The sequence below is a fragment of the Oncorhynchus nerka genome, linkage group LG9b, assembly GCF_034236695.1.
Source record: "Oncorhynchus nerka isolate Pitt River linkage group LG9b, Oner_Uvic_2.0, whole genome shotgun sequence".
Classification (NCBI taxonomy): Eukaryota; Metazoa; Chordata; class Actinopteri; order Salmoniformes; family Salmonidae; genus Oncorhynchus; species Oncorhynchus nerka.
In genome coordinates this window covers 14,731,560-14,759,126 of record NC_088424.1, presented here as the reverse complement: position 1 = coordinate 14,759,126, position 27,567 = coordinate 14,731,560, and the positions used below count along the sequence as shown (strand labels likewise).

The window sequence follows — 27,567 nt, the reverse complement described above, 5'->3', positions numbered from 1 at the left end:
AACTTGAGAAGTCTTTTATTTGCAATTTTCGGTTTCCTCATCTTTTCCAGTTTATGATGCAAAAAGAAGCAGTAATTCCTTAAATAATAAAGAAAGCAACAAAATATTTACAAAAGTCCAATAAAACGAATCAATGGATGACCTAAAGCACCCCTCTCTGCATCTGGACAAACTGCCACTTCTGTTGGAAAATGATACAGCATTTTATAGTTTACATTACATCAGTAATTTATTTTTATTATTTCTGAAAAATAAAACTGAGAAAAAAAACTTTAATATATATGTACAGAACGCTCCTGAAATGTGATTCCACTTAGAGTAGGAAAGGCTTTCGGATCATTTCTGTTTTTCTTATTTCATCAAGTTGATTTCTGTAGGTTTCAAGTTTTAATGGTGATTTTTGTCATTAAGGAGTCCTCTAGTTATGGGGTTTGTTTTCTCATTCGACAGGGGTCGAGAGAGAACGCACCCAACAGTTCATCATGTAACTACAGGAGAGGTAAAAGACGCAGTATCTCAGTCAGGATTGACTACTGGGGGAGGAAGTGAAAGGTAGGCTTTAAGGAAGCATATAGAAGACCCCCACCGTCCTCCAGTAGCCAAGGTCAGAGGCTAATGGTCAAAGGTCACAATCCATCCCCCCATCTTGTTTCTCTGTCCTCAAAGTCCCAGTACTGCGGTAAACAGGAAGTGGAAAAAAAGGAAAAGAACCGTCGCTCAGAAAGCCATTCAGAGCCTCTATAGTCGGCAACATACGCTTGATGTCAGCTGATCAGCAAACATACCTCGTCTACATCATTAAAAAGAAACACTTCAACCATGCTGCGCACACACACACAAAAAAAGAGAAGACAGAGCTCTGTGTTCGATCGGACGTCACACACACACGCATGGCATGATACCCCACTCCAAGGGAAAAACATGCTACATGACACCTCTACCATTGTCTCTATGCGTTTGCGTGTCATATAGTATGTTGCATAATATAATTTTGTCTACAACCACAAAGAGCAGCGTGTTGGTTTGTCATTGTTTTCTCATGAACAACAAGTCAAAAGGGTTTTATACGCAGTGACCGTAGTAGTTATTCCACGCGTTTACACAAGCAAAATCCGTCTCAATCATTTATTTCATTTCCGGCGGACACACGCCATCACAAAAGAGGGAAAAGAGAATGAGGAAGTGAGCGAGAGAGAGAAGAGAGAAAGTGATTGCATGTCAGGTCCCTCTCTAAAAAGCCTTGTTGAGGATCGATATCAGTCCGCCACATTAAAAAAAAGGGCCACAGAGTCCAATTCTCTCCTCGGGCTCCCCTTGCAATACACCTCCCTAGCCATAGAGGGCAGTGGTGGTTTTAGAGAGGCCATTTAGTCCTTGTCGGACTCCTCTTCGGCCTCGCGGAGCCAGGTGAAGAAAGCGGTGACCGACTTAAGGGCCACGCCCTTGCCGGTCTGCTCTGCGGGGTCTTTGCTGGACTCCCACCTGTAGAAGGCCTCCTCTTTGATCACGTCCTCGTCGTACAGCGCGTCAAAGAACATCCGCAGCAGATCTGGCGAAGGGAGGATGCCACAGTCAGAGAGGGTAGTTAAGATACACAGCCATAATCATGATTCCTGAACTATGAATCTAGCCACAACACCATCTGATAGAGAAATGTGGATAAATACATACGCCTTCAGCAAACATTTTAATTCACACAAACAATCAAAGTTCATCTTACATAAAAATAAAAAAAATTGCGAAACAGAAGACAATGCCAGTGGGGCAGAATGTGAACGACAATCACAAAATCTACACGGAATGGGAAGCACCTGCAGTGCTGTGCATGTTCACGACAAAAAGAAACATCAAAACGGAGGTTCTGTATCTGAGCTGGTGATTGGCTGGGCCACAAGAGACTACAGCCAATGAATAGGCAAAGAGGTTTACTCTGCGAGCACTCTAGCACACCAGGACAATGAGGTTGTAAAGGCGTGACTCTAGCCTCGCTACCCACAATCATACACAACCTCACAGAACTGAGGCGAAACACACACACACCACAGTACTGTACTCACTGGCCGGTTGCTCCATGTGCACCATGAGGGCCTGGAGGGCGTAAAGGGCCTGCAGCTCCCTATGCTCGTCACTCAGGTACCGCTGCAGCAGCTTGGCCCTCTGGGTAATCTGCTCCACGTCCACCTTGTACGGGTTCTCACCTGGACGGAGGGAAGGAGGGAGAGCGTGTTAAGAGTGAGTGAAGGCGGAGAGACAGGGAGAAAGGATGGATGCATGTTCCACCCCCATTCTTCTTACAACGTAGTCTCCAACCAGTCAACCCGATTCATAGGAAAATTAACCCAGACCCATAAACCGAGAGTAGCACCAAACAACCAACACTCATTCTACACCCAACTTGATGCCCCCATTGCCAATCAGACAGATATCAGAATGTACCAGCGATTGGGCATAGAACCAGAAGTCGGGAACATTCTGGCACCGAATACATAGCACTGTCCTTGGTTTCTCTCCATCACACACACACACAGGGCAACAGCAGAAAGGAGGTTGGAAGCATCTTTAAGGTATGCAAACAGAAGGGCCAGATATATGGGCTTCGCGGTACTCACATATAACAGCTGACTGGCAAATGGAGGTCATCAGAGCGCGCACAAACTGGTTGGCAGCCGCCTGCTGTTCGTCCAGGTTGGCCTGTAAATGAGAGGGTAAATAAATAAGTAGTTACCACACAGAGCCTGCTTTCCCAAAAGTTACATGTAGATAGCGTGTTTAAACTTTCAATTGACCGGCTGATACACAAAGTTGCATATGCATATGCACATCACACACACCTCGACCCAGTCTCTGATGCGCTGGTTGTTAGCCCTGTCCTGGATCAGTCTGTCCAGATGTTTGCTAAGCTCCTCCCCGCTCATGGGCTTCTTCTGATTGGTCTCATCTGACTCCTCCCCCAGGGTAAACTCAATTTTCTGGAAAGCGCGAACACACCATAGAATTACATTAGGAACTCTAAGGCACACTCCGATCCCTCAGGTTGCCTGACCACGTCACGAAAATTGATACGCGCGTGTTACGGGCCAGCGCGGCAGCGTGTTACGGGCCAGCGCGGCAGCGTGTTACGGCCAGCGCGGCAGCGTGTTACGGGCCGCGTGTTACGGGCCAGCGCGGCAGCGTGTTACGGCCAGCGCGGCAGCGTGTTACGGGCCAGCGCGGCAGCGTGTTACGGGCCAGCGCGGCAGCGTGTTACGGGCCAGCGTGTTACGGGCCAGCGCGGCAGCGTGTTACGGGCCAGCGCGGCAGCGTGTTACGGCCAGCGCGGCAGCGTGTTACGGGCCAGCGCGGCAGCGTGTTACGGGCCAGCGCGGCAGCGTGTTACAGGCCAGCGCGGTAGCGTGTTACGGCCAGCGCGGCAGCGTGTTACGGGCCAGCGTGTTACGGGCCAGCACGGCAGCGTGTTACGGGCCAGCGCGGCAGCGTGTTACGGTTCTGAAAGGTCAAATAGCCATCTACAATGATAAGAAGCGGCCGTGTGGGGAACCGTAGGTGGCTTGTTTCAGTTAGTTGTGTCTTGTTCTTGAGATCGCGTCTCGAGGTGTTTGGACTTATGTCTATGCAAATATGGCTAAAATTGGCTAGCTAACTAACCAACAACTGTGACAACGCAATTGGAGTCAACCAATGCTTATTGTGCAATCTTTTTTTATGTTTTCAATAAACATTTGGAGACAAAATATAGTTCACGCTGTTGTCAATGATCCTTCGATTCTAAGCCAACAAGGTCCGTTTTGCACACATCGGTTTCGTTGCTAAACACACCTATAGAACGAGAAGGCAAACCCCCTTAACCAAAACAACAAAAATCCTCTAATTTATTTAGGGCAGTCGCATGTTCAGTCCACCGATCTTAAATCTTAAATGGCATTCAGAACGAGTGGCACTAAAAAAAATATTATTATTATTTTTTGTGAAGTTTAACCCCTTCTCCCACACTGACCTGTTCAGTCACAAACTTATTGACGTCCTCATCCTCTGGCAAGAAGTCTCTCCAGTTGAGCCCTGCTTCCGTCCACAGACCACCCACCTTCTTATGGGTCTGAAAATCATTTATTTTTTACAAATCATTAATACACAATTAATTTACACACACAAAATATTTTATGGACATACACAAACCCCACAGAGCTGCTTTCACAGAGACACTTACCATTCCTTTGCAGAGTAAGTTGAGAATCTGCACCAGCAGCAGACCAGCCTTACCCAGGGGAACCAGGGGCTTGGAGATCTCCCTGGAGAAACACACACACACACACAGTAGCAAAAGGTTACCGAGCGTTCCTTTAAACTTCTCATTCATTCTTTACATCCGTCTCAAACTGTATATTTTCTTGACTAGCACTTCTTCACTATTCATCCACAAAGTGAAGCGTCAGTCAAAGCCTTTCTGGAACCAACGCTGTTACATGCAAGTGACTGCCGGGAGTTGGGGCCTATGCAACCTATATAGAGCCTGGGCCTCACCTGAAGAGCTGTCCCATGGGGATGCCTCCGTCATGGAGCATGGGGGTGATGAGCTCAGCCAGGTATTGCCAGATGTGGGGGATGTCTATGGCCATATCCTCAGCCACCTCCAGGATCTCCTGGAGCCTTTGATTAAAACATAACCAGGTAAAGACCTTATTCAGTGCTCTCTCACCCACAAAACAAGGCAAAGTAATCACTATCTTGTGGACAGGATTGCGTGCTTCCTCAAAACACACATACTTTCTTTCACCATTTGAGAAACGCACACAACCTGGTCTTTAGGGCACTACTCTCTCTGCCTCTCACCCCTTGTAGTACTGTGTTGTGGGCAGGGTGCCGGCCTTGAGGAGTTGGTGCAGTAGCAGGCCCATCCGTTCCCTGGCGATGGCGCTGCGCTCCAGAGTGTCCTCCAGGCCGTTCCGCACAAACACAAAGAGCAGCGGGGCGCTGTTCAGCTCCCCTACACACTGCAGCGCCTCCTACAGGGCCGGACGGGGAAGGACAGGGGTTTAGTATTACAGCAGTCAGCTATGCAATCGCCTCTGTGTGTGTACCTTTGTCATGGACACAAAACTGATGGTGTGTGTGTGTGTGTACCTTCATATCGTTGAGATGGAGATACTCCTCGATGATGGCGCTGGACTTCTTGTCCAGCTCCTCCTCGGTCATGGCCGGTTTGGCCGGAGCAGCGGGGGGAAGGGTGGGGCCTGTCTCACGCTTCACTGTACAGATACAACACAGTTACACACAAAAACATATATTACACTACGGTGTGTGCACATGTATCCAGCGTGTGTGTGTGTGAATGATGTATGTGTTGGCAGTGTGTGTGTGTGTGTATAGTCTCTTACCAACAGCCTCCTTGCTAGGAGCCCTGTCCCGGCTACCACTGCCTCCCCGGTCACGGCTGCCTCTGTTCCGGTCGTCAGACATGCTGGCTACGCGCCGGACGGGGGGTTCCGTAGGGGTACGACTATCGCTCCTACGCTCCTCTGTCTCGCGGCTGAAGCTGCGCTTGGTGACAGGCGGGCGGGCGTCGCGACTACTGTCGCGCCGCTCGAAGCGGTCGAACCTGTCCCGGTCCCCGCCGCGGTCACGACTGGAGCTGGACCTACGGAGAAGGAGAGAGATATTGGAGAGCGGAGTAGAAAATTATGGTGTGTAAGCGAGAGTCGGGGGGCAGAGAGAAAGATCAGGAAGAATGAGGGGAAACGGAAAGCAAAACAGCAACAGAGGTACTGACCTCTGGGGTACCCTGCGGTCAGCGTCCGAGGACGACGCTGGTGGAGCAGACTGCTGCAAGGCAGAGAAACGGTTGCCAGTGGCCGGACGGCCAGTCTCCGCTGCTACAGAACAAAAGGAAGGAATGAGCGAGAGATCAATACACGCATATCACACAAATGCCAAGTGTGTATAGTACAGTGTGCACTATAAGTGTGTATAGTACAGTGTGCACTATAAGTGTGTATAGTACAGTGTGCACTATAAGTGTGTATAGTACAGTGTGCACTATAAGTGTGTATAGTACAGTGTGCACTATAAGAGTGTATAGTACAGTGTGCACTATAAGAGTGTATAGTACAGTGTGCACTATAAGAGTGTATAGTACAGTGTGCACTATAAGAGTGTATAGTACAGTGTGACACATTTGTTGGGTATTTTGCACTTGTGTGAGGGATGTCGGTGTGTGTTTGTATGAAGTAGGCTTCTACCCGACTCTCTGTGTTCGGCACGCGCCCATATGTGGCCCTACCCGGTTCAGCTCCGGCAGCAGGCTTGGCTCCCGTGGTGCCTCCACTGCTGCCCTTGCCCCAGCTGCCCCACATGCCCTTACCCCCGAGCTGGGGCGCAAGGAGCTGGTTGTTGAAGTCCAGAGCACCAGGCTAGTGGGGGGAGAGGTCAAAAGGTTGAGAGCAGAGGTGATGACATAAGTATATCCATCTCAATGGGGACTCGACTTGGTAAAACAAAATGACGAAAAATGGCTACTTAAGTGACAAGTGAAATCCCTGAGAACACAAACTCTTCACCTGGTCATGTGATCGCAAAAAAGCATCCTTATGAGCTACTGAAATACAATCAATACACACGATTGCTTACCTTCCCCCTCATAATTAGGAACCTGATTTGTGTTGGTTTAGTAATTAAAAACACGTTCCTTTATTAGTTGCGAACTTTAAAACCACCGCTCACCTTGGTGATCTTGCTGAGCCGGCTGGTATCGATGGGTCTGTTCTTGGTGGAGATGGGCACTGTGTTCCAGCCTTCGTCCTGGGGCTGGCTGCCCCTAGCCCCCTGGCCGCCGTGCTGGCCCCCACGGCCCCCCTGATCCCTTCCTCCTCTGTCTCGGTCTCCCCCCCTGCCGTCTCTTCCTCCACCACCACCTCCTCCTCTTCCACCACCACCTCCTCCTCCTCCACCACCACTGTCATTCCTTGACATAAGCTGCTGTTGGACCTTGACCAGCTGCATTTGCTCCTCTCGCTCAGCGTCCTTGTGGATCTGGTCTATGGTCTTCGGGCCTTGTTCCCCTCGCCGGGGCACCCAGCCACTCTGGTGGAGGGAGAGAACTCTTTTAAAGTCTAAGAATTCCCAAAGGCTTTAGAGCCATATGATGAATTAGAGTATGGTCATTGCTGTGACGCCATGACTGTAATGATACTATTGCAGAGAAGACAGAGGAAAGAAGAAGTGAAAGAGAGCGCTGAAGAGGAGAAAGAGGAGGGCGTGAAGGACAGAAAGAGAGAGGAAGATACAGAAAGATGGAGAGAAAATGAGAAATGGAGAGAACATTGCACAGAGAGGGATGGAGGGAGGTGTAGTTGTACCCGTCTGAGGTCGATGACGTCCTGCAGCATGAAGCGGATCCTGGACGAGGTCTTCTTCTCCTTGATGATCTTGTCCATCTGGGCAAAGTACTGGTCCATACGGGGCTGTAGGGACAAACAGAGGGACACTAAGACTGGTGTGTGTGTGGCCATTCACATTTCTGCAGAGGAAATATGTCAGGTATCAGTATGTGTGTGTGTCCCTGTGCATTGGCATGCGTACATGCCTTTATGTGTCTGTATCTCTCTCTCTGCATACCTTGGCCTTCTCAAAGTCCAGGTCCTTGCCGATGGTGGACAGCAGTCTACAGAGGCACTCCAGCGACTCCTCGTCGTGGTTCTTCAGCAGCTTGACGATGCAGTCGTGCATGATGGCCTCCGTCAGCATCTTCAGCTTGAACAGCTCGCCGATGAACTTGATGTTGCCCAGCGACCGCCGGCGCGCCTTGTCCTTCGCCTCCTCCAGCTCCGCCTTCAGACCGGCTTTCTCCTCCTGGGAGGTGAGAGGTCAAAAGGTCATTTGAAAGTAAAGAAAGCTGTATTGCCCAAAATGCACCCGCTCTTTGAGGGTTCGGGACAGAACAGAATGTGATTCTATCTTTGCTAGTTCAACCACAGACCTCGGCAAAAGTGAAAAACAGCAAGTCAAATGAATAGTCAAATACATGGATTTAGAATTTATGAGGATAGAGACCAATCTTGTGATATTGGCAATATGAACAAGGGTTGGATATGAATATAACAGAACGCATCTGTTGTGTAGACAGGATGTGATGTCGTACCTCTTTTGCGGCCTCCATCTCCTTCTGTTTGGCCTCAAAGATCACGTCGTCGTCCTGGTCCTTCTCAAACTCCTTCTGACAGCGGTTCAGCAGCAGCTTACGGAAGTTCACAGTCACTCCCGGCTTGTCTGTGGTGGGCACTTTCAACTGGGAGGACACAAGGAAAGGAAACAAGGAACAAGTCATGTTTAGTTCAAGGTCAGTTTCGTTTATGTTCAGTGGCTTAGAAAAGTACACTCAAACAAATGGATGAAGACAGAATTAAAACAGAGGGGAGAAGAAAACGAACGAAAGAGGGCTTCTCAGCTCCTCGAGTTCTTCATTTCCATCCCTATACTGCAGTGTACGGATGTGCAGCTTTCCCTTTCAAGACGACACCATACACACCTAGACACACGGGCCCCGAAATGATACATTTTAGTTTGAAACGATTCGGTGTGACTCAGTGTGATGCACTAACATTTGTTGCAATAGAAACATAAATTTTCCATTCTAAATTCAAATCTGCTAGGGCCTCCCAAGTGGCGCAGCGGTGGAAGGAAATGCATCATAGTGCTTGAGGTGTCACTACAGACCCGGCTTTGATGCCAGGCTGTCACACAACCGACCGTGACCGGGAGTCCCATAGGGCAGCATACAATTGGCCCGGTGTTGTCCGTGTTAGGGGAGTGTTTGGCCGGGGGGCTTTACTTGGCTCATAGCGCTCTGGCGACTCCTTGCTGCGGGCCCGAGCGCCTGCAGGCTGACTTCGGTAATCAGTTGAACGGTGTTTCCTAAGGCACATTGGTGCAGCTGGCTTTCGGGTGAAGCACGAGGGTGTTAAGAAGAGCGGCTAGGCGGGTCATGTTTCGGAGGACGTAAAAGTCTGCTGCTGATGGAGCTCATGAGCTGGGCCTCTCTCAACTGGACCTGTCTGAGCTGACTTCTGTGTGTGTGTGTGTGTGTAATGATGTACGTAGGCACCTGATCTGAGCCATAAAGGAGATAAGGCATCTAACACCCCACTACAAGAACTTGTCATGTATTTTTTGCACATTAACTGTTTGAGCTAGTGATGTATCAATAGTTATCGTTTACAAAATGAGCGATGACATTGAGCAATGAACAGCACAACTCGGTTGTCAAACTATGAGGTATTTTCAGAAGGCAGAATCCAAACACATGGCTCAAAGTAGAGGCAGAGAGAATGAAAGAAAAAAAAGACAAACACAAAATTCCCAAACGTCGTCAGTCACGTCACTCACCCCCATAAGGCAGCGGCACATGTTGGCGTAGGCCACGGAGAAGTTGGGCTCGGAGATGGCCTTCTCAAAGATCAGGTCGATCACTCCCTTCAGCCGCTCCTCCGTGTCGATGGTCAGCTCGGTGACCTGTTTCATCAGTTGCTGGAACATCTGAGGGGTCAGCTTGTTGAGGATGGAGCGGACCCTCTTGAACAGCTCCTGGGTCTTGGCCTGCTCGGGGTCGTCGCTCTCCTCCTCCTCGGGGCCGGTCCCGCGGCTCCCCGCCATCTTCATCGCGGGCTTCCAGGCTTTCTCTGCCTTGTTGAGCTCCACGTCGCCGCCTAGCGATGAGGAGATGATGATCTTGCGGGGCTCCTTGCGCTGGCCCTGCTGGGAGCGCCGGGGTCCTGGGGGCTGGGGAGGGGAGAGGAGAGAGAGCAAAGGGGGATAGCAAGATGGGTGAGGGGTAGAGGGATAAAACAGAGAGAAAGAACATCAAACTATTTACAACTTGAGTCCAGCTTTAGACATAAACAAGGTAGAGAGCAGCACCAGTTCCAGTCAATGGCAGTCTTAGAACACTATTCAATGGTCATCTTTAAATGCTCACAATAAATTACTGGTTGTTGACCAATTCATCCATTTGTTTTCAAGCAATGTGTGACAAATGATTGATTTCTATCATGTGGAGAGTGAGGTAATGACATACTTTGAACTGTGACTAATGCTTTGAACTGTGACGACAGCCCACACGTGACCAAAAAAAATGGTCGATCTTGGTCTTGAATTATAGGATCTCTACGCACTTACAACAGAGGCATCTGGATGGATATAACCCGTTTTAGCAAAGATGTGTGCTCGGTTTTATACACCTGTCAGCAATGGGTGTGGCTGAAATAGCCGAATCCACATACTTCTGTGTATGTATGTATGTATGTATGTATGTATGTATGTATATATAGTATTAAAAATAATATATATATTTACAAAGAAAAAAACATGGGGGATTGGAAATGGGGACCAATTTTTTCACTTAAGCCTCCATCCATCTGCCATATTAAATATGATCTACCCCATAAAAAAAAAATATATATATATTTTTTGAAGCGTCCACTATATAACTCCATACACGGACCCACACTGCGATACTCACTCCCATATGGTCCCTTCCAGGGCCCCGTGGTCCCCCTCCCCCACCTCCGGAGGACTGTCTGCCCAGGTTACCCATGAAGGCGGGGGTGAAGTCTGGCCCGGCGTTCATCATGTTGCGACCCGGCTCCGCTGGGCGCATGGGGGTCTTATTGGCCTACAGAGAGGAGAGGATTAAGAACCTATGAATTTGACATTGAAATTAGTGTTCGGGACAGACTCGAAAAGCACACGAATGAACTACGGGGGCATAATCACGTCACTTAGTTGTGAATAATACAATTCAAACTGGATGCCTATAAAAATAAAAATATATTGGCTCATTAAATTGTTATTTCTTTCCTTCAATGACATAGTTTACCTTATCCAACACCACATCGCAGATAAGAGGCAGGCCCTCGGGCTTGTTCATGCTGGCACCAATGTACCGGAAGCCCAGCAGGAACTCCCTGTCGTACCTCTTCTTATCCTCCGGGTCGATAGGCTTCCATTGCTCTGTTGGGAGGAAAGGGTGGAGGAGTGGGAGAGTTTGAACGGGCGACGGACTCTTTCATACTGCTTAACCGTTGCTGGGACACATTCAACCAAATCTATCAGACTGCTCCTGAAGAGACATGCATCCCGGGAGGGATAACGCTGGCCATACACCTGCATAATGGGGTCGTTGACCATTCACGATGAGACATTTCACATAAGAGATAGTCGGCGTCAACAAAGATGAATTGGGTCACCTACAGACACATTTATTTCTAGGGGGCCACCCACCTCCTTTGTACTGGTACTTGAGGTCGCCTGGTTTGAGCGGGGGCGTGTCGGCGTTCTGCTTGTCCTCCTTCTCCTCCCACGTCTCGTCTGGCGCGTCGGCTGTCACCAAAGGGAGAGGGGCCACAGGGCTGGGCTCCGCCAGAGTGGACAAGGGCTCGGGGGCAGCCGCCGCCTCCTTCTCCTGTATGGATGAGAGTTGGGAGAAGGGACAGGACAATTGGAGGGGTAAGACGGAATAGAATGAATTTGAGACCCCTACAATGCCGTCAGGATTTGGGGTGACAATCTTTTTTGATACATTTTATTTTGTTGTTGTGAGAGAATACAAGTTTCAAATTCGCATACGGGAAGTTTGACAAAAACTTGCTGGGAAGTGAAATGATTGTCTCGACAGATATACCAGGACTCCAGGCACAAAGACCAACGGTGCCATATGCCAAGTTGCTCTTGCACTGACCAAACCGGAGTAGCAGCTGGACTGCAGTGCTGGGAGTAACAATCTTACACGTTTTTCAAGGTTTACCACTGGTCCACCTTCAAGTGGTCACGGACAACTGTTCAGAATAGCTCATGACTTTAGAAGGCTGCTCTGCTCTATGCAAGCAGGCACATAAGTAGATACAAACGCACCTCTTTGAAGGCATCCAGCATGTCTCCTATGGCCTCCTTCTTGTTCAGCTCCTTCATGTTCCTCTTCTTCTTTGGCACAGACACAGCAGCTAGGAGAGAGGAGGGTTACATCCAGAAGTTGTTACGTCAAAACCTGAAGCCACACCATCCAGAACCCGTCTGCACCAGCCAAACCCTTGGTGCACACAGTACTTCCTGACCAAGTGATCCCGACCAGTAAAAACCTTCCCCTCTCACCTTGCATAGACGTGTCCTCTGAAGGGCTACTGGCCAAGGGCACCGTGGCTGCATCTTCCTCTTTCTCCCCCTCCTCTGCCACGGCAGCATCTGCAAGGGTAGCAGTTTCCTGAGGTGTGGGAACGGCAGGCTCGGTGTTGGGCATTGCAGTTCGCTCTTGTGCGGGCACGGGGGAGTCTACCTCGTCGGGGTACTCCTGGGGGAGGCCGTTGGACAGGGGCGTCTGCGCCTCGCTCTTCTGGGCCATGGCGGGCTCTGCCTCCGGGACAGAGGGGGTGACGGCAGGAACGGGGGCAGACACGGGCACAGCAGCAGCAGTTTCCTGTTTCGGCGCTGTCGGCTCGACCACGCTCTCAGTTTTAGTGGGAGCTTCCACAGACACCACCGGCTTCACGGCCGGGGCAGAGTGTTTGATCGTTGCTGTGGCAACGGGAGTCAAAGGTCGTGGAGCGGGCTTAGTGTGTTCTTTAGCGACCGCCACCGTAACAGGCGCCACTACCTCTGGCTTGGTGGTAAGCACAGGCTCCTCCTTTACCTTCTCTACAATCTCCTCCTCCACCACCACTACTTCTTCTTCCTTTTATTCTCTGCCTCCTCTTTCTCCGCTACCAGAGCAGGAGGCTTCTCGACGGCTGCTAGGGCGGCCGAAGGCTCTTCCTCAATGGGAGGAGCTTCAGGAGTCACTGCCTTTCCCGCCAGGGTCACACCGGCATCCACCGTGTCACTGACCTGAGCGATGGTGGTGATGGGGGGTGATGTCTGCACCTCTGCAGGGGGAGGGGAGGTAGGAGCTGCCGGGGGCGAGGGGGATGGGGGAGGGGCCTGGTCTTCCTCTGGCGGAATGGCCTCCTCGGCCTTCCCCGCAGCCGTGGGGACAGCCGATTGGCTGACGACCTGTTCGGTAGGTGGGGCTGCCTGGCTATCTTTTTCCTGCTTGGCCTCAGTTGAGGCGGTGGCGGTGGCAGGCTCTGGGGTCACCAACGCAGGAGGCGGGGTCATGGCGACCATTGTTTCTGCAGGTTCCGTGTTGTCATCTGAAAAAATACATAATAATCAGTTCAGAACCGTTTTGGAACTATTACGTAATATCATTCAATCATTGAAGATCAAGTTCATCGTTTACTTCATGCTGTTCTACTCTATGTAATGTGGCAAATATCACCATGTAAAGACATTTTAGTACCACAAGACCTGGGAGGACGCTCACCTGTTCTCGTCATCATGGTGACGGGCTTTGTAACTTCTCCGTTGGTCTGGGAAGGACCTTCTCCCTCTGTAGTGGAGGACTAGTGGCAGAAAACGAGGAGCACCGTAAAAACTAGAGTACACTAGATTTAAAAAATAATAATCACAAATATGTTGCACAGTGTTTTCTAACGCTATCCTATTGCCTTGATCAAAACCAATCGAGTTGGAGACGAGACACAACAACCTAAAAGTAAACACTAACTGAATGGAACCGTTCTGGAACAGTTGGCTTCCATTCCATACTTCCTGGTCTCCTCTATGACATCATCTCTGTGGAGTCATCTCAAAGACACAAGATTACAAACTTGCATTGTGAGCTCATCACTGGGAATGATCCCAAGGAGGTGGTGAAACCAGGGGATGTATTGAGGGATGTGAAACATTTAGAGTTGAATGTATAGAACTAGAATGTATAGAGCTGACACTGCTCTGTCTGAAACATTCGAATCGGTTCTACATTATACATTTCTGCCCCCCCCCCATAGTTTATTTGATGTCCTCATATGATAAATACCAATCACAAAGTTTCAGGATGTGAACAGCAATAGAGTTTTAATCATTGGACAACAACGTTCTGAATGGTCTGTGAGGTTACATTGTCCTGAACAGGCAGGCCCCAGTGGGTAGCGAGGCATACCTGTGATGGGGGGGTGGAGGTGGCCCTTCCCCCGGACATGATTTCCTCTGTGATATCGCGGCCCCCCTGGTTGGGGTCTCGTATTCTGATCTGAAGAGAAGGAGGAAGTTGAACAACCGACAGTCAGACTACTTCATATTAAAAATCGACTAGCCTGGGCAGTATTCACTAGACGTCAACAGATGAAAAACGCACAGAAACCGGGAGGGACTGGCTATCCGTTTTCTTTTCCCCATTGCGAACCCTTTTGCTACGGTATATACTGATGAATACAACCCTAGTTAAATAGGCCTAAATAAATGATAGTGCCCTTTTCTCTTCTCCAGTCATCACTCCTACAGTCTAAACTAATCTATACTTCTTGCCCGCTGTTCAATCTCCATCTGTGTCATGAGGTGAGTTGCCTTTAATCACATATCTAGGGTCACATTACCCTGAGGCCAATTCTGATATAGGAACAGATTACCATCCCCCCGATTCTATCTTTAACCATAAGGGGGAGGGAGAGAGGGTATCCGTGTCTGACCCCGTATAAGCGGTAAGGGGCAAGATGTACTACTCCTGCACTGCATTGACCTCAGCAGCGAGGTCATAGTATACCAGCTGCCCTCTGACCTTTATAGGGCTTTTCCACTCCAAATATATACCCTGGTATTATACTAGAGAAAGTGTTCTCAACAGTGTGGGCTGACACTAACGACTGGTTAAAAGCAGCATCAACAACTTTTGAATCCCCTGAACAGTTGCTTTTTATAAGGAAAAGGCCCAATTGATATGATAACAGTCAACCTTTGCCATGTTCACGCACCCAGAAAAGTCCCAGTCTGGCCCCATGTCAGGGTCAAAAGCCTGCGTCTCCAGGCCAAACACCAGGGGTACAGTCTTAGTGGAAAAGCAAGATTAGTTTGTGGTACAGTACCGCTTTGCGCTCCCTCTTGGGTGCCAGTGGTTGGCTCGGCGGCGGCTGAGGGGCAGGGCCTGTTGCTGGGGCTGGGCGGGGCTTATCATGACAGGCGCGGTTTGGACAGGGGGTGTGTGGCTGTACTGGGGCTGGGCCGGGTAGTAGGCACCTGCTGTAGGGGGGGGGGGGGGGGCAAGTCAAACACAGCACGAAAAGCAACACACAATCACACACTAAAATGACCACAAACTTACCATACAGACTAAACAAGCATTGAAATAACCACACACTGAAATAGAACACGTTAAAATAACCACAACAGGGCCGAAAATTTTAAAAAGTAGATTGGCATTGGTAAGACGTCTATTTCCCCAGCCACGTTGGCAGTGCAAGCACTCGCATTTACGAATAAGAAGAGTTAGAAGTGAAGAACGAGCACATTTACAGCAATATAAAGAGCTGGCAGCTAAATCGCACAAAGAACGACCAACCCTAAAACATGCCAGCTCCCACACTGCCTGGCTGGGGAGCTGTGCGCACTGGGATTGAAGTGCTGAAGTAAGACTGATTTTAGAAGCGCTGAGCACAGGCATAAATATTGGTCTAATTCACTCTTAAAAGTCTACTACAGTGAGACTGTGTTCCTTGGCTATTACAATGTTTTGTTCAATGTTCACAAGCCAGGTTGTTTCCAATATATGTCTGCCTCAACTGCTAGTTAGACCTGAGATATTTTAAGATGTAGCTGATGTCACAAATAATGAAATAGCATTGAGCAATATACCACATCACTGATTACTAGTAATACATTTGTTTGAGAAACATTACAAAGCATGCTCCTCCAGGTTTGGGGGAGGTGGGGGGAGTGGCTGGGAGACCAAAAGGTTTGTTTCAAGCCCCGACCCACATGCACCCGGAGCAAAATAAAACTAAGGGTGGCGGGGGGGGGGACAGCTACAAACCAAACAAACACACAAAACTACAAACCAAACATGCAGATAAAGATGCAGCCCCGCACACACCGTGCAACACACACTTACTCACCGGGGTAGCGCTGGGAGGTGAGAGGAGCGCCGTGGAGAGAGAGACGCCCGTTCTCTCGCCCGCCCCCCTCTCCCCCCCCCCCGCCTTTCCCTCGCAGCCAGAGAGGGCTCTGAACACGACAGGGGGAGGAGAGGAAGGAAGCGAGGGAAGGGAAGAGAGAAAAAGGAGAGAGAGGACAGGAAGAGAGATGCAGAGTGAGTGAATGAGAAGGGAACCAGAGGTAAGCAGGGTGTTAAGGCAGTAAGAGGCAGCAGGTGAGAAGACAGAACAGACTGATAGAGCCGAACCAAAGCCAAAAAAAAAAAAGAAAAACACACACACACAGCCTTGGTCCTAAGAGAAACAAAGACCACCATACACACAAACACCTGCCAGGCAAAACCACTACAAACAACCAGCAAAGCCATACGGTAAAGAACCTAAGATCAACTGACTGACCAACTGTAAGATCAACTAAGATCAGGCCCTAAAATTAACACCCGCCACCTGCGGGTAGATTTGGGCATTGGCAGGTAAGACTCCACCAGCCACGTTGGTCAGGGCTCAACAGGGCAAGCATTTCACTCGCATTTGTTAAGAAACATAGTCAAGTGTGAAAACTTTTTAAGCAAAATTAATTCTGCTTGTAGCTGTTTTCAAACTATAGCTGGAAAATGTAATCGCACAAAGTCAAAGAACGACGAAGCCTATAAACAGTTGAAGTCGGAAGTTTACATACACTTAGGTAGTAGTCATTAAAACTCGTTTTTCAACCACTCCACAAATTTCTTGTTAACAAACTATAGTTTTGGCAAGTCTGTTAGGACATCTACTTTGTGCATGACAAGTAATTGTTCCAACAATTGTTTACAGACAGATTATTTCCCTTATCATTCACTGTATCACAATTCCAGTGGGTCAGAAGTTTACATAGACTAAGTTGACTGTCCCTTTAAACAGCTTGGGAAATTCCAGAAAATGTCATGACTTTAGAAGCTTCTGATTGGCTAATTGACATCATTTGAGTCAATTGGAGGTGTACCTGTGGATGTATTTCAAAGCCTCTTCAAACTCAGTGCCTCTTTGCTTGGCATCATGTGAAAATCAAAAGAAATCAGCCAAGACCTCGGAAAAAAATGGTAGACCTCCACAAGTCTGGTTCATCCTTGGGAGCAATTTCCAAATGCCTGAAGGTACCACGTTCATCTGTATGCAAATAAACACCATGGGACCATGCAGCCGTCATACCGCTCAGAAAGGAGACACGTTCCGTCTCCTAGAAATGAACGTACTTTGGTGCAAAAAGTGCAAATCAATCCCAGAACAACAGCGAAGGACCTTGTGAAGATGCTGGAGGAAACCGATACAAAACTATCTATATCCACAAGTCCTATGTCGATAGAACCTGAACCACTCAGCAAGGAAGAAGCCACTGCTCCAAAACCGCCATTAAAAAAAGCCAGACTACGGTTTGCAACTGCACATGGGGACAAAGATCGTGCTTTTTGGAGAAATGTCCTCTGGTCTGATGAAACAAAAATAGAACTGTTTGGCCATAATGACCATTGTTATGTTTGGAGGAAAAAGGGGGATGCTTGCAAGCAGAAGAAAACCACCCCAACCGTGAAGCATGGGGGTGGAAGCATCATGTTGTGGGGGTGCTTTGCTGCAGGAGGGACTGGTGCACTTCACAAAATAGATAGCATCATAAGGAAGGGAAATTATGTGGATATATTGAAGCAACAACTCAAGACATCAGTCAGGAAGTTAAAGCTTGGTCGCAAATGGGTCTTCCAAATGAACAATGACCACAACCATACTTCCAAAGTTGTTGCAAAATGGCTTAAGGACAACAAAGTCAAGGTATTGGAGTGGCCATCACAAAGCCCTGACCTCAATCCTATAGAAAATTTGCCTTGCTGTGGCCCTTGTGGCCCTGTGGCCCTTGCATGTGAAGATCTGAGTCAAAGATTTTTAGATGCCTACCCACAGGCATAAAAATTGGTCTAATTTACTTGAAACTAAAGTCCACTGAAGTGAGACTGCCCTTGTTTCTTTCTTCACTATTTACATTGTTTTGTTCACAAGCTAAGTTGTTTCTCTCTTTGAGTTTCAACTGCTAGGAAAGAGAAAACACTTCTACTAGTCAGACTCAATCTCACAGGCACAAACATGACGAGTTGCGCTACCACGGTAACCTCCCGCCCTTAAAGGGGCAGGTGAGCATTTGTCTCATCTGTGATACAGTATTTTGGTTAAAAGACTCAGGTCACAGGCTCCAGAGTGGCACAGCAGTCTAATGCACCGCATTGCAGTGTTGCGGCATCACTACAGCCTGGGGTTCGATCCCAGGCTGTGTCATTACCGGCTGTGACCTGAAGTCCCATAGGGTGGCACACAATTGGCTCACCATCGTCTGGGTTAGGGGAGTGTTTGGCTTTACTTGGCTCAAGACGCTCTAGCGACTCCTTGTGGCAGGCCGGGCGCCTGCAAGCTGACCTCGGTCACCAGTTGAAAGGTGTTTCCTCCGACACATTATTGGTGCTGCTGGCTTCCGGGTCAAGCAAGCGGGTGTTAACAAGGGCGGTTTGACGGGTCATGTTCCAGGGGAAAAATTAAGGGCTCAGGTGACAAAAAATATGATTTAATATACACCACATTAGTTACTTTTTACTAGTAATTAGGGATGCAATGAGACAGTATTTTGTCGAACCGTTCAGTACGCCCCCTACAGTTCAATACGCACATGTGAACCGCAGAATTACGATATGCCTGTCATTTTCCTATCATTTCCAAATGTAATTATTGCGCTGCAGACTACATGCACGTTGTACATTTAGATCCACAGAACCAGACGCACAACTTGAGAACAGGCTTGGCAGGCAACTGCTTGGGGCCACAGGACATTAGGGGACCCCTGAGGGCTGACAAACTTTACCTCACAGAAATGGCTTAAAATGTGGCAACCGTAGTGACCGCAACCCCCTCCCCCTTAAAACAACCAATGGATGATTTGCAATGACATCTCAGTAGGAAACCTCCCCATGAAGAGAGAGGAAACAAATATTCTCTCAGCTCCAATGTGACAATGGCGAGCGCTAGCGAAACAGAGAGAAGCAAATTTGAAGAGGCACAGCAGTCTTTCAAATCCGCTGTGTGGGAACATTTTGGCGTTCAATACAATGATGAGGGTAAGAAGACCGTAAACAAAGTACAATCCGCAAGCATTGCCTTGCCACTGTCGGCGACTCGAGTGGAAACACTTATAACATGTGTAATTTAAGTCGCCATCACCCGGCCGTATCCCTTGCAGGTGGAGCTGGAGCAAGGAGAGTCCACTCGTTAGCAAAAACACAACAACCTCTTGCTGCTGCCTTCCAACAACAATTTGCGACAAATTCAGAAAAATAAAGAAATAACGAAAGCAGTGGGAGTATTGACAGCCAAAGATTTGCAGCCCTATTTTGTGGTTACTGACTCGAGATTTCGTCACCTGATGAAAAATGTCCCCTCCCACACGTTTTTCAGCAGCAAAGTAATTCCCAAACTCCATGAATCATCAGAGAGAATTTGGATAGGAATTGACAGACACCCTATCTTAACTCTCTCCACTGATAGTTGGACTTCCAGAGCAACTCAAGGCTACCTCACGGTAACGGTTCACTATGTACTGGATTGGGTTGACGAAGGGGTAGCCCTTGAACTACTGAACGCTGTGACAGAGTGGAAAGCAAGAAAGACCAAATAGCACAATCCCAGCCACTACAGATAACGCACAAAAGATAGTGAATGCCATCCATGAAGCTGATGGGTTTGGGCCCCCACATTGGATGTTTTGCACACATCCTGAACCTTGCAGCCAAGAGGGCAGTCTCTCTCTCTCCCAAGGCAGTGTCCCGCCTCCTGGGGAAGGTCACAAAAACACCACCGCTCACCAAGTTGACAGTCAAGCAAGAGATGCTAGATATACCAAAGCACAAATGAATCCATGACACCCAATCCATCACAACCCGTTGGAATACCATTCATGACATGCTGGAACGTTGTGGAACAGCAACCGGCCAGCTACTCTGCTGTATTGGAGTAGGCGGTGAAGAAGTCGGTCAAGAACTGACTGACAGTGAACCATGCTGACTAACAGTGAACTGAAGCTGGCAGAAGAACTCATTTTGGCTACTCAACCCCCTGAAAACAATGACAACTCTCATGAGCAGTGAAACCTCATCAATGATCCCTCTAAAGACAATGATTATCAAATCCATGGCACCGGGTCCTGAGGACAGTGCAACCATCTGGGAGGACCAAGGCAGCCATCACTCAGGACTTGGAGAGAAGATACACAGACCGGGATCCTCTGGACTACCTTCAAAGATCTACAGCCCTTGATGCAAGGTTTAAACCCCTGCCCAGCCTGCTGCGACAGAGTCGACAAGGACCTCAAAGAAATTGTGACTTTTAAACGATTTCTCATGATATTGCTTTTATCATGTGATGAGATATGTTTCACTTAATAATAATTGTATTATTATTACTAGCCATTTTTCTTGCAGTTTCAAGCAGGGCCATCCACAGAGGAAGAACATCCATCATTATCCCCTCCTCAAAAAAAGATCGCCAGGGCAGAGTTATCTGGGGAGCTTTTCAAAGCAGAGGAACAGACCAAGCCCTTTCCCAAAATTATTGAGGTGGTAACCTCATACAAGGCAGCAGATTTCCTTCATGTGGATGCTGATCCTTTTGTGTGGTGGAAAACAAACCAGTCAAAGTTCCCCCATGTTACAAAACTTGCACAACAGTCTCGGTGTCCGGGAACCTCTGTTGTAAGTGAGAGCGTTTTCTCCACCGCAGGGGACATTGTCAGTACAAGCCGTTCTCGTCTTGCTTCAGAGAATGTTGGACGTGCTTATCTTTTCACAGAAGAACCATAAAAGAACCTCAACATAAAGGAATAGATATCTCATACAGGGTACCACATTGATGTTGCACTTTTGTTATTTTTACTTTTAAATATTGCCTATACAAGTATGTACCCTGTTTATTTAAAATAGAGAAGGCAAAGAACCTACAGGTTGTCTAAGCTAAGAAGCCATTTTAATTTGAAGGTTTTTCTCCCCTTGACTTCATACAGTAGAGACAGAAACCAGGCCTAGTCAGTCATGCTGCCATTCTTCCGAATAGAAAGTTCTATTTCTCTATAGGCAAAATAAAGAGTTCATTGTTTAAACGGTGCTGCGTTATGTTTCTTATAAAGATACTGAAACCGTGGGCCCACTGTCCGTTGCATCCCCACTAGTAATGTATTGTTGTATGTATTGTTCTAGAAACATTACAAAGCATGCTTGTTCGTTTTTGTGTTTTGCTGGTGTAATTTTAGCAGGCCCAAAAATATTTTGGCTGGTAAAAATCTATTGTTTTTTATCTACCTGCCACAGTGGCTGGTGGACCAAAAAGTTACATTTATGCCCTGACAAAGAGCATCTGATTGCAGTTCAACACTAGGTTTTGGTTCGAGTTCCAGCTGCTGATCCAGTCGTGCCTGTGGTTCAAATCCAGATTGTGGTTGTGGTCATGGTTGTGCTTGGCTGTTGGGCCTTGGCCCAGAGTGGAGCCCCTTACCATAGGTGGGGTATTCAGCCGGGCTGGTTCCTGGGTAGAAGCCTGCTGTGCCACTGGTCACGGGGTATTGTGGACTGGGTGGCATGTAGGGAGCCCGGTACTACAGAGAGAGAGAGAGGGGGGGGGGCAGACTGGACACTTAGAACTGTTTAAAGGTATAGGACTGTGAGTTACCTGTCCTAAAGGGGTCAAGCTTCTTGTTTGCTGAGTTTCGGTATAGCTACAACACTATGTTGATTTTAGACTTTTTGGTGCTGGAATACTGTACGAGAACAACCCTATATTCAAGTGAAGTTAACCATTAACATAAAGTCATCATGACCGGTTGTGGCACCTGTCCAGGGGGGATGAAGTAGCCCTGAGGGGAGCCAGCAAAGGACAGCTGCTGCCCAGGGATCATCATCATCTGGGAGCTGGGCTGGTAGACATGGGTGGGACCCACCGGACGAGGCCCGCTGCTGGTCTGGACCCGGGGGGCACTGGTGGACATGGTGGCCCTGTTGGCATAGTAGGGCTAGAGAGATGGAGGGGAGAGAGAAACGGTCAGTATATTTTTACAGTATATTTGAGTGTGTGTATGAGTGAAATTGTGAGCTGTGTGTACTGCGGTGTTAAAATGTCACATGTTGAAACTGTCAGATGGTGGAGGTCGGTCGAGACTCCAGAGAGCTGAACACACTGCACACACGATCACTGCCATGGGGGGGGGGGTTTAGTTTGGGATTTACAAGCCTGTGTTGTGAGTTACTGGACACCTCATGGGTGCATGTTCATAGAGTAGCGAGTATGAGAATCCCCCATGACTAACAGGGAGGCACTATATCCATCCTGGCCCAGTATTTACAAAGCGTCTCAGAGTAAGAGTGCTGATCTAGGATCTGTTTGGCTTTTTCAATAATATTGAATACGATTCTATGGACAAATCCTAGATCAGGACTCCTAGTCAAAAGACACTTTGTGGACACAGGCTCTGGTTAGTATTTCAAAAGGTGGTCAAACTGGGAACTAGGCTATAATAGGACGGAGCAGGATTAAACTGAAGCAGGATCAGCTACAAGTTTCGACAATGATCATAGCTAGCATCTACCCAACAAAAGTATTTTGCCAATGATCACTGATTATTGTCAGCCCTCGGGCAAGGGTCGAGAGTAAACTTTTGGACATTAGTTCTATAGACTCAGACTAAACTACGGCTAGGTTCAACGGACCGAGAGGAGGGTGAGAAGGAAAATAAGCTGTTACCTGCAGTGCCCTGTATCCGCCCTTCAGCCGCACAACACACGGGCAGAGAGCAAGAGGGGGGGGGGTGAGAGGAGGAGGACAAGAGAAGAGAGAGCAGAAGGAACGAGAGAATGAGAAGAAGCAGTATATCACTCAGCCACTAACAGTTTTCTGCTGACTACCAGAAAATATGAAGCAATCAAGGAAAAATAAAGCTAGAGTTAAATCCACAAGGAAATACCGTTGATCGTAGGCCTGGCTGGCACTTTGCCTGATTAGGGAAACTCATTTATACATGAACAGGTGAAATGTAAAAACCGATGGACCCTGGTGCCTAGGAAGTTTACCGTATAGCCCTACAGTGGGTGGAATCAGGTGTAACCAAGGGCAACCTATGTAATTAGCAGCCTGAACACATCACTACTGGAATCCTTGGTCCTGGAGAGCCACAAAAGGACTGAGGATTATAGCACGGCACTCTACTCATGGCCTGAATTGAAACTTTTTGAAATATTTCACTCAAAATCAGGTGGTTTTACATCTAGTTACAGCTGGGTCTGATCAGAACTAGAATGGCTGTTTAGCCTCATCTTTCTCTGAAGTTAAATTGCATTCACGCACAGCGGTCTACTTTCAGGTCGAGATGACAGACATTTTGGGGAAGGTGAGGGGAGTTAGTACCTGTTGGTGTAAAGCACGAGGCCCTGCGGCGAACTGGGAGGGAGGACAGCAAAAGAGAGCAAGAGATCAAGGTTGGTAGCCAGAGACACTTAAACACAAACAGGTTGGACCAAAGCGTTACAGTTGAGCAAGAGTTGGAGTTAACAGCGTAACAGAAGCTTGGACATTTAGAGAGCGTGAGCAAAAGAGCAGGAAATAGAATGAGAGCGATGGAGAGGGCAATACCTGTCGCGGTTGCGGTGAAGAGTTCATTTGTTGAGGTGGTGGGGTGGCAAAGACGAGAGAAGGGGGCTGACCTGGGGCATAGGCAGCCTGGGAGAGAAGGGAGGGAGAGAAACACAACTGTGTTAGTTAGATAATTTCCTGCCAGAGATGGGTTGTGTTCAATAGGGTACAATGTAATAAAACAAAAATGTGCATCCTTATTGGACAAGTTCAGGTAGCAATGTCCCAGTTTCAAAACGTTCTCACGTGTTTTTGTCCTAATGAACGCTACCCTGACCAGTCAGCACACACTGGGTCTTGTCAATGGCTCTCACCTGTGTCAGTCCAGGGGAGGGGGAGGGGTGTGGGACAGAGGTGGGTCCCGTTATAGGCTGCGGTGGTTTGTTCATTTCACTTGGTTCTGCATTAGGGTGGCGCTGACTTGCCAGCCGATCTGAGGAGAAGGAGGAAGAGTTAGCAAAACAACAAAAAATCTAAATCAACAAAAAACATGGAAGACTACAATCTACATTTTGATACTGGGTAGGTCAGACTAAGGTGAGTAGACTAGATATACAATAATAACCTGGACACCATGCCCACTGACCGATGATCGAGCAGCCTCAAGTTAACTCCCTATGAAGTTCATGGGCTTCCACTAACAGGGATGTCAGAACTTGTGACAGCATTGTTGTTGAGGCAAGTTCCAAAATTGGAAATGGGTTAGTGGGTTGGTCTGCGCTATAGAAAGGTTGTCCCGCCAAGCAGCAAGGGTGGTGTTTACTGACCCTGCCCTGATAACAGTAATGCCTCCTCCCTGTACCCTTGCGCCAATACACACTTATTTTCACCTCCCTATATCTCTCCTTCACTTTCCACTTAGTCTTCTAGGTTTAGCCTATTTCAGCTGGGGAAAGTTGCATATACCTCTTAACCGCTATTTAGGCCTGAAACAAGAGAGATCACATCCCTCCTGGGGTTGAATTGGGTTATGGGTAATTACCATATCTCCACTTTAGGGGCAGTTGAACCATCTATTGATCCTCCTGGCAGATGATAAAAAAACACGTTGCACCATGACTATCGTCAACTAATGATGGGGAGATGAATTTGACATGACACATGGATGCGGATTAGAAATGGCGAAAAAACAGTTAATGGGGTCATGGGGTCCGAGTGACGCAGCGGTCTAAGGCACTGCATCTCAGTACTAGAGGACGTGATCGGGAGTCCCATTGGGCGGTACACAATTAGCCCAGCGTCGTCCGGGTTCGGGAAGGGTTTAGCCGGGGTAGGCCGTCATTGTGAAATAAGAATTTGTTCTTAAACGTGCCTTGTTAAATAAAGGTTAAATAAAAATCTAAAATATATATTCACTTCTCTGCATCCGTTCTTGGGGATTAGGCTCACGCTGGCCTGAGCTGGTACATTCACTCACGCTCAATTGAACTAACTGGTTAGCTAGTTTCAGAGAATGTATTGTTTCTGGTCAAAGTTCACTTGCCAGTAGCCTCTGTTACAGATTTTCCCCATTTTTTTAGAGATATGTGCTGGTTAGTGGTTACAATGTTTGAGATTCTCTATATTTTCTGTATACTTTTACTGTTAAGCAATATATTCCACATTTGAGTGGTGTGGGTTGTAGACAGGCATGGGTCTACTGAGACATGTAAGAGGTTCCGCAAATTCCCATTACTTATTGCTACAGTGTTGCCATTAATTCAAGCATGAAAAGAAGTAGTGTCAAACTGTTATCACATGGTCTAAAGAGGCGATCCCACATTAGGAAGACGTGTCATATGGCTAGCTAACTACTAGCTAGCAAGTACCCGGTGTTAGCCATGTTATCCCATCTGTGGCTAGCTCATTATTTGGTAAACACATTTTAGGCACTAAATACAAATAAAGACCATGAAATAACCCTATGATAACACGATCGGTTTGTGGTTTGATTCGGTACAACTAACATTACTGATGGGTCAAATTGCAGGGAAGGCCTGCACACCCCACTAGCTAACGCGCGCTAGCTAGCTAGCCAGCCTGTGTGGTAGTTCTACGTGTCTCTCATATTAATGTCGAGTGACTGATACATTCTGCAGTGACATGTCGACACATCATTTGTGCATCGCAATATTAAAGACATTACTTTATTGGTATCCAATTGAAATAGTTGATACACTTTCATATGTTAATTGGTATGCTAGTCTTGCGATCAGAATTAATTCGTTGTAGGCCCAACCAAGCCTCACACATAGAAAAACCAGCATGACAATTGCCTTACCTAGATTTAGCTATGTTGACAGGTCGGATTAACCAACGTTAGATATTTTAAAAGTGTGATTTAAGAAACTCAAGAGTAAATCGCCAGACCGGCATTGAAGTAAAACACAGGTTAACGAAATGGTTTAGATAGTCAATTTGTTTCGATGGGAACTGTCATATTGAACGTTCACAAGAGGGAAGATTAGAAAGCTAGAAACATTCCAGGCTAGCGTTAGCTCACTAACTAATTGACCAATACCTTCACCCACTTAAAACACCGATATGAACTGGCATTAGTTTAAACTCAAAAGGTTAGCTTATCAAGCTCGTTTTGACGAGCAGACAGCCAAAGCCAATATTAAATTTTAGCTAGCCAGCGGTTTTACATGTAGCTAGCTAACATTAGCTACTCTTCTAAACTAGCTAGCTAGGTTAGCTAACCTTGTAAATGGACTGACAAGAGCAGGGCCTTCATCCAATTGTCTTTCAAAGATCGATAGCAGGTATCGCACACTGGATTCTTACCGGTTATGAATTGTGTCTGTGAGGGATATGAGCGAAGACTGGAATCAACAGTGGAAAATATATATTACACCCGATCGTCCGTTACTTAAAAATTGTAGTGTAGTTTCTTGTCCTCTCCTCCAAATGGAAAGTGGTGCCCTTATTGGGGTGAGTGCTATTGCTGTCACTTGTTCTTTAAATCCATGGAGCGTGCAAAAGTGACTGGGCATAAAATGTATTAATATAGCACTTGAAGATTATTATTCACAACTCCAATGCCTCCGGAAAAAGCCTCTGGACCGGAGGTCCATGATCAAGGCGCCGATGGTGACGGATTGCCGGTCAAATACACAATCTACTGGGGTTTCGTTCGGTTTACAGCGAGGCCATGTTGCGATGCATTCTCGTCCGCTGGAGCCGGCCGGACCGTGCGCCTGGTAAGTCGCATGGGTACTTCCGGGAAAATCATTATTTGATGACGCATCCTCCGTCATGTGACAGTGGACGCTAACATGAGCGTTTTTCCGCTTCTGTACACAAACTTCATATGCGTGTTGTATAAATTATTTTTAAGAGCTATTATTGCATAATGTTGTATTCTTTTGTCACTTACACCCCCTAGATTGTGAGAAAACAAGGAAATGACATCTCAATAGTAGACATTTGTTTGTAATTGATCAAGGCCAATAACTTGACATGTCTGATACATTCTATAAGAATATGTCATTTAGTCAATACGTTATTAATTGATATAATACAGGAGTTTTTCAATGAAGAGGTGGCACAATGCAGAAGTAAATAGTGATAAGAATGTGTCAATGAATGGTGGTTGATGTATATCCTTCAATCTTTCTCAGGGGTCACACAAACCTGTGAAGCCAAATGGATTTCCAACTGCAGTATTGAAATAATAAAGGTCATTTAACTTGAATGTACCCACGTAGCCTCTGGAGAACAAAATAAGTAGCACTTGCCTAGTTGCTTTTGACCTGAATATTTTAAAATGATTTCATCTCATACTGTGCTCTCGAATGGCTCAGTGGATTGGAGCATGGTGCTTGAAACAGGTGAGAAACACCAGAAGCTGTATGTATCAAAGTATCTCAGAATAGGAGCACTGATCTAGGATCATGTA

The 27,567-nt window shown here is 47.4% G+C and overlaps 1 protein-coding gene, 1 non-coding gene and 1 pseudogene across 2 annotated transcripts; all 3 read right to left on the bottom strand.

The window, feature by feature from the left end:
* Nucleotides 1-26,418, bottom strand: LOC115114326 (eukaryotic translation initiation factor 4 gamma 1-like). Its single transcript, XM_029642463.2, is given in 34 exon segments — nucleotides 1-1,549; nucleotides 2,058-2,198; nucleotides 2,610-2,691; nucleotides 2,832-2,969; nucleotides 3,995-4,093; nucleotides 4,205-4,286; nucleotides 4,519-4,644; nucleotides 4,828-5,000; nucleotides 5,119-5,243; nucleotides 5,373-5,632; nucleotides 5,765-5,867; nucleotides 6,275-6,404; nucleotides 6,715-7,074; nucleotides 7,350-7,454; nucleotides 7,609-7,842; nucleotides 8,132-8,278; nucleotides 9,376-9,768; nucleotides 10,508-10,660; nucleotides 10,865-10,998; nucleotides 11,269-11,449; nucleotides 11,899-11,987; nucleotides 12,136-12,717; nucleotides 12,720-13,169; nucleotides 13,343-13,421; nucleotides 14,021-14,110; nucleotides 14,940-14,992; nucleotides 14,995-15,093; nucleotides 21,561-21,660; nucleotides 21,895-22,074; nucleotides 22,803-22,823; nucleotides 23,463-23,495; nucleotides 23,688-23,774; nucleotides 24,002-24,120; nucleotides 26,370-26,418. Coding segments are annotated over 34 exon segments (5,364 nt in total). The 5' UTR covers nucleotides 26,404-26,418; the 3' UTR covers nucleotides 1-1,367.
* LOC115114893 (small nucleolar RNA SNORA3/SNORA45 family) lies at nucleotides 1,860-1,990 on the bottom strand. The gene has a single exon (XR_003861289.1). It is a non-coding gene; the product is annotated as a small nucleolar RNA SNORA3/SNORA45 family (small nucleolar RNA).
* On the bottom strand, nucleotides 2,429-2,547 carry LOC115114905 (small nucleolar RNA SNORA57; annotated as a pseudogene).
* Nucleotides 26,419-27,567: the final 1,149 nt, after the last annotated feature.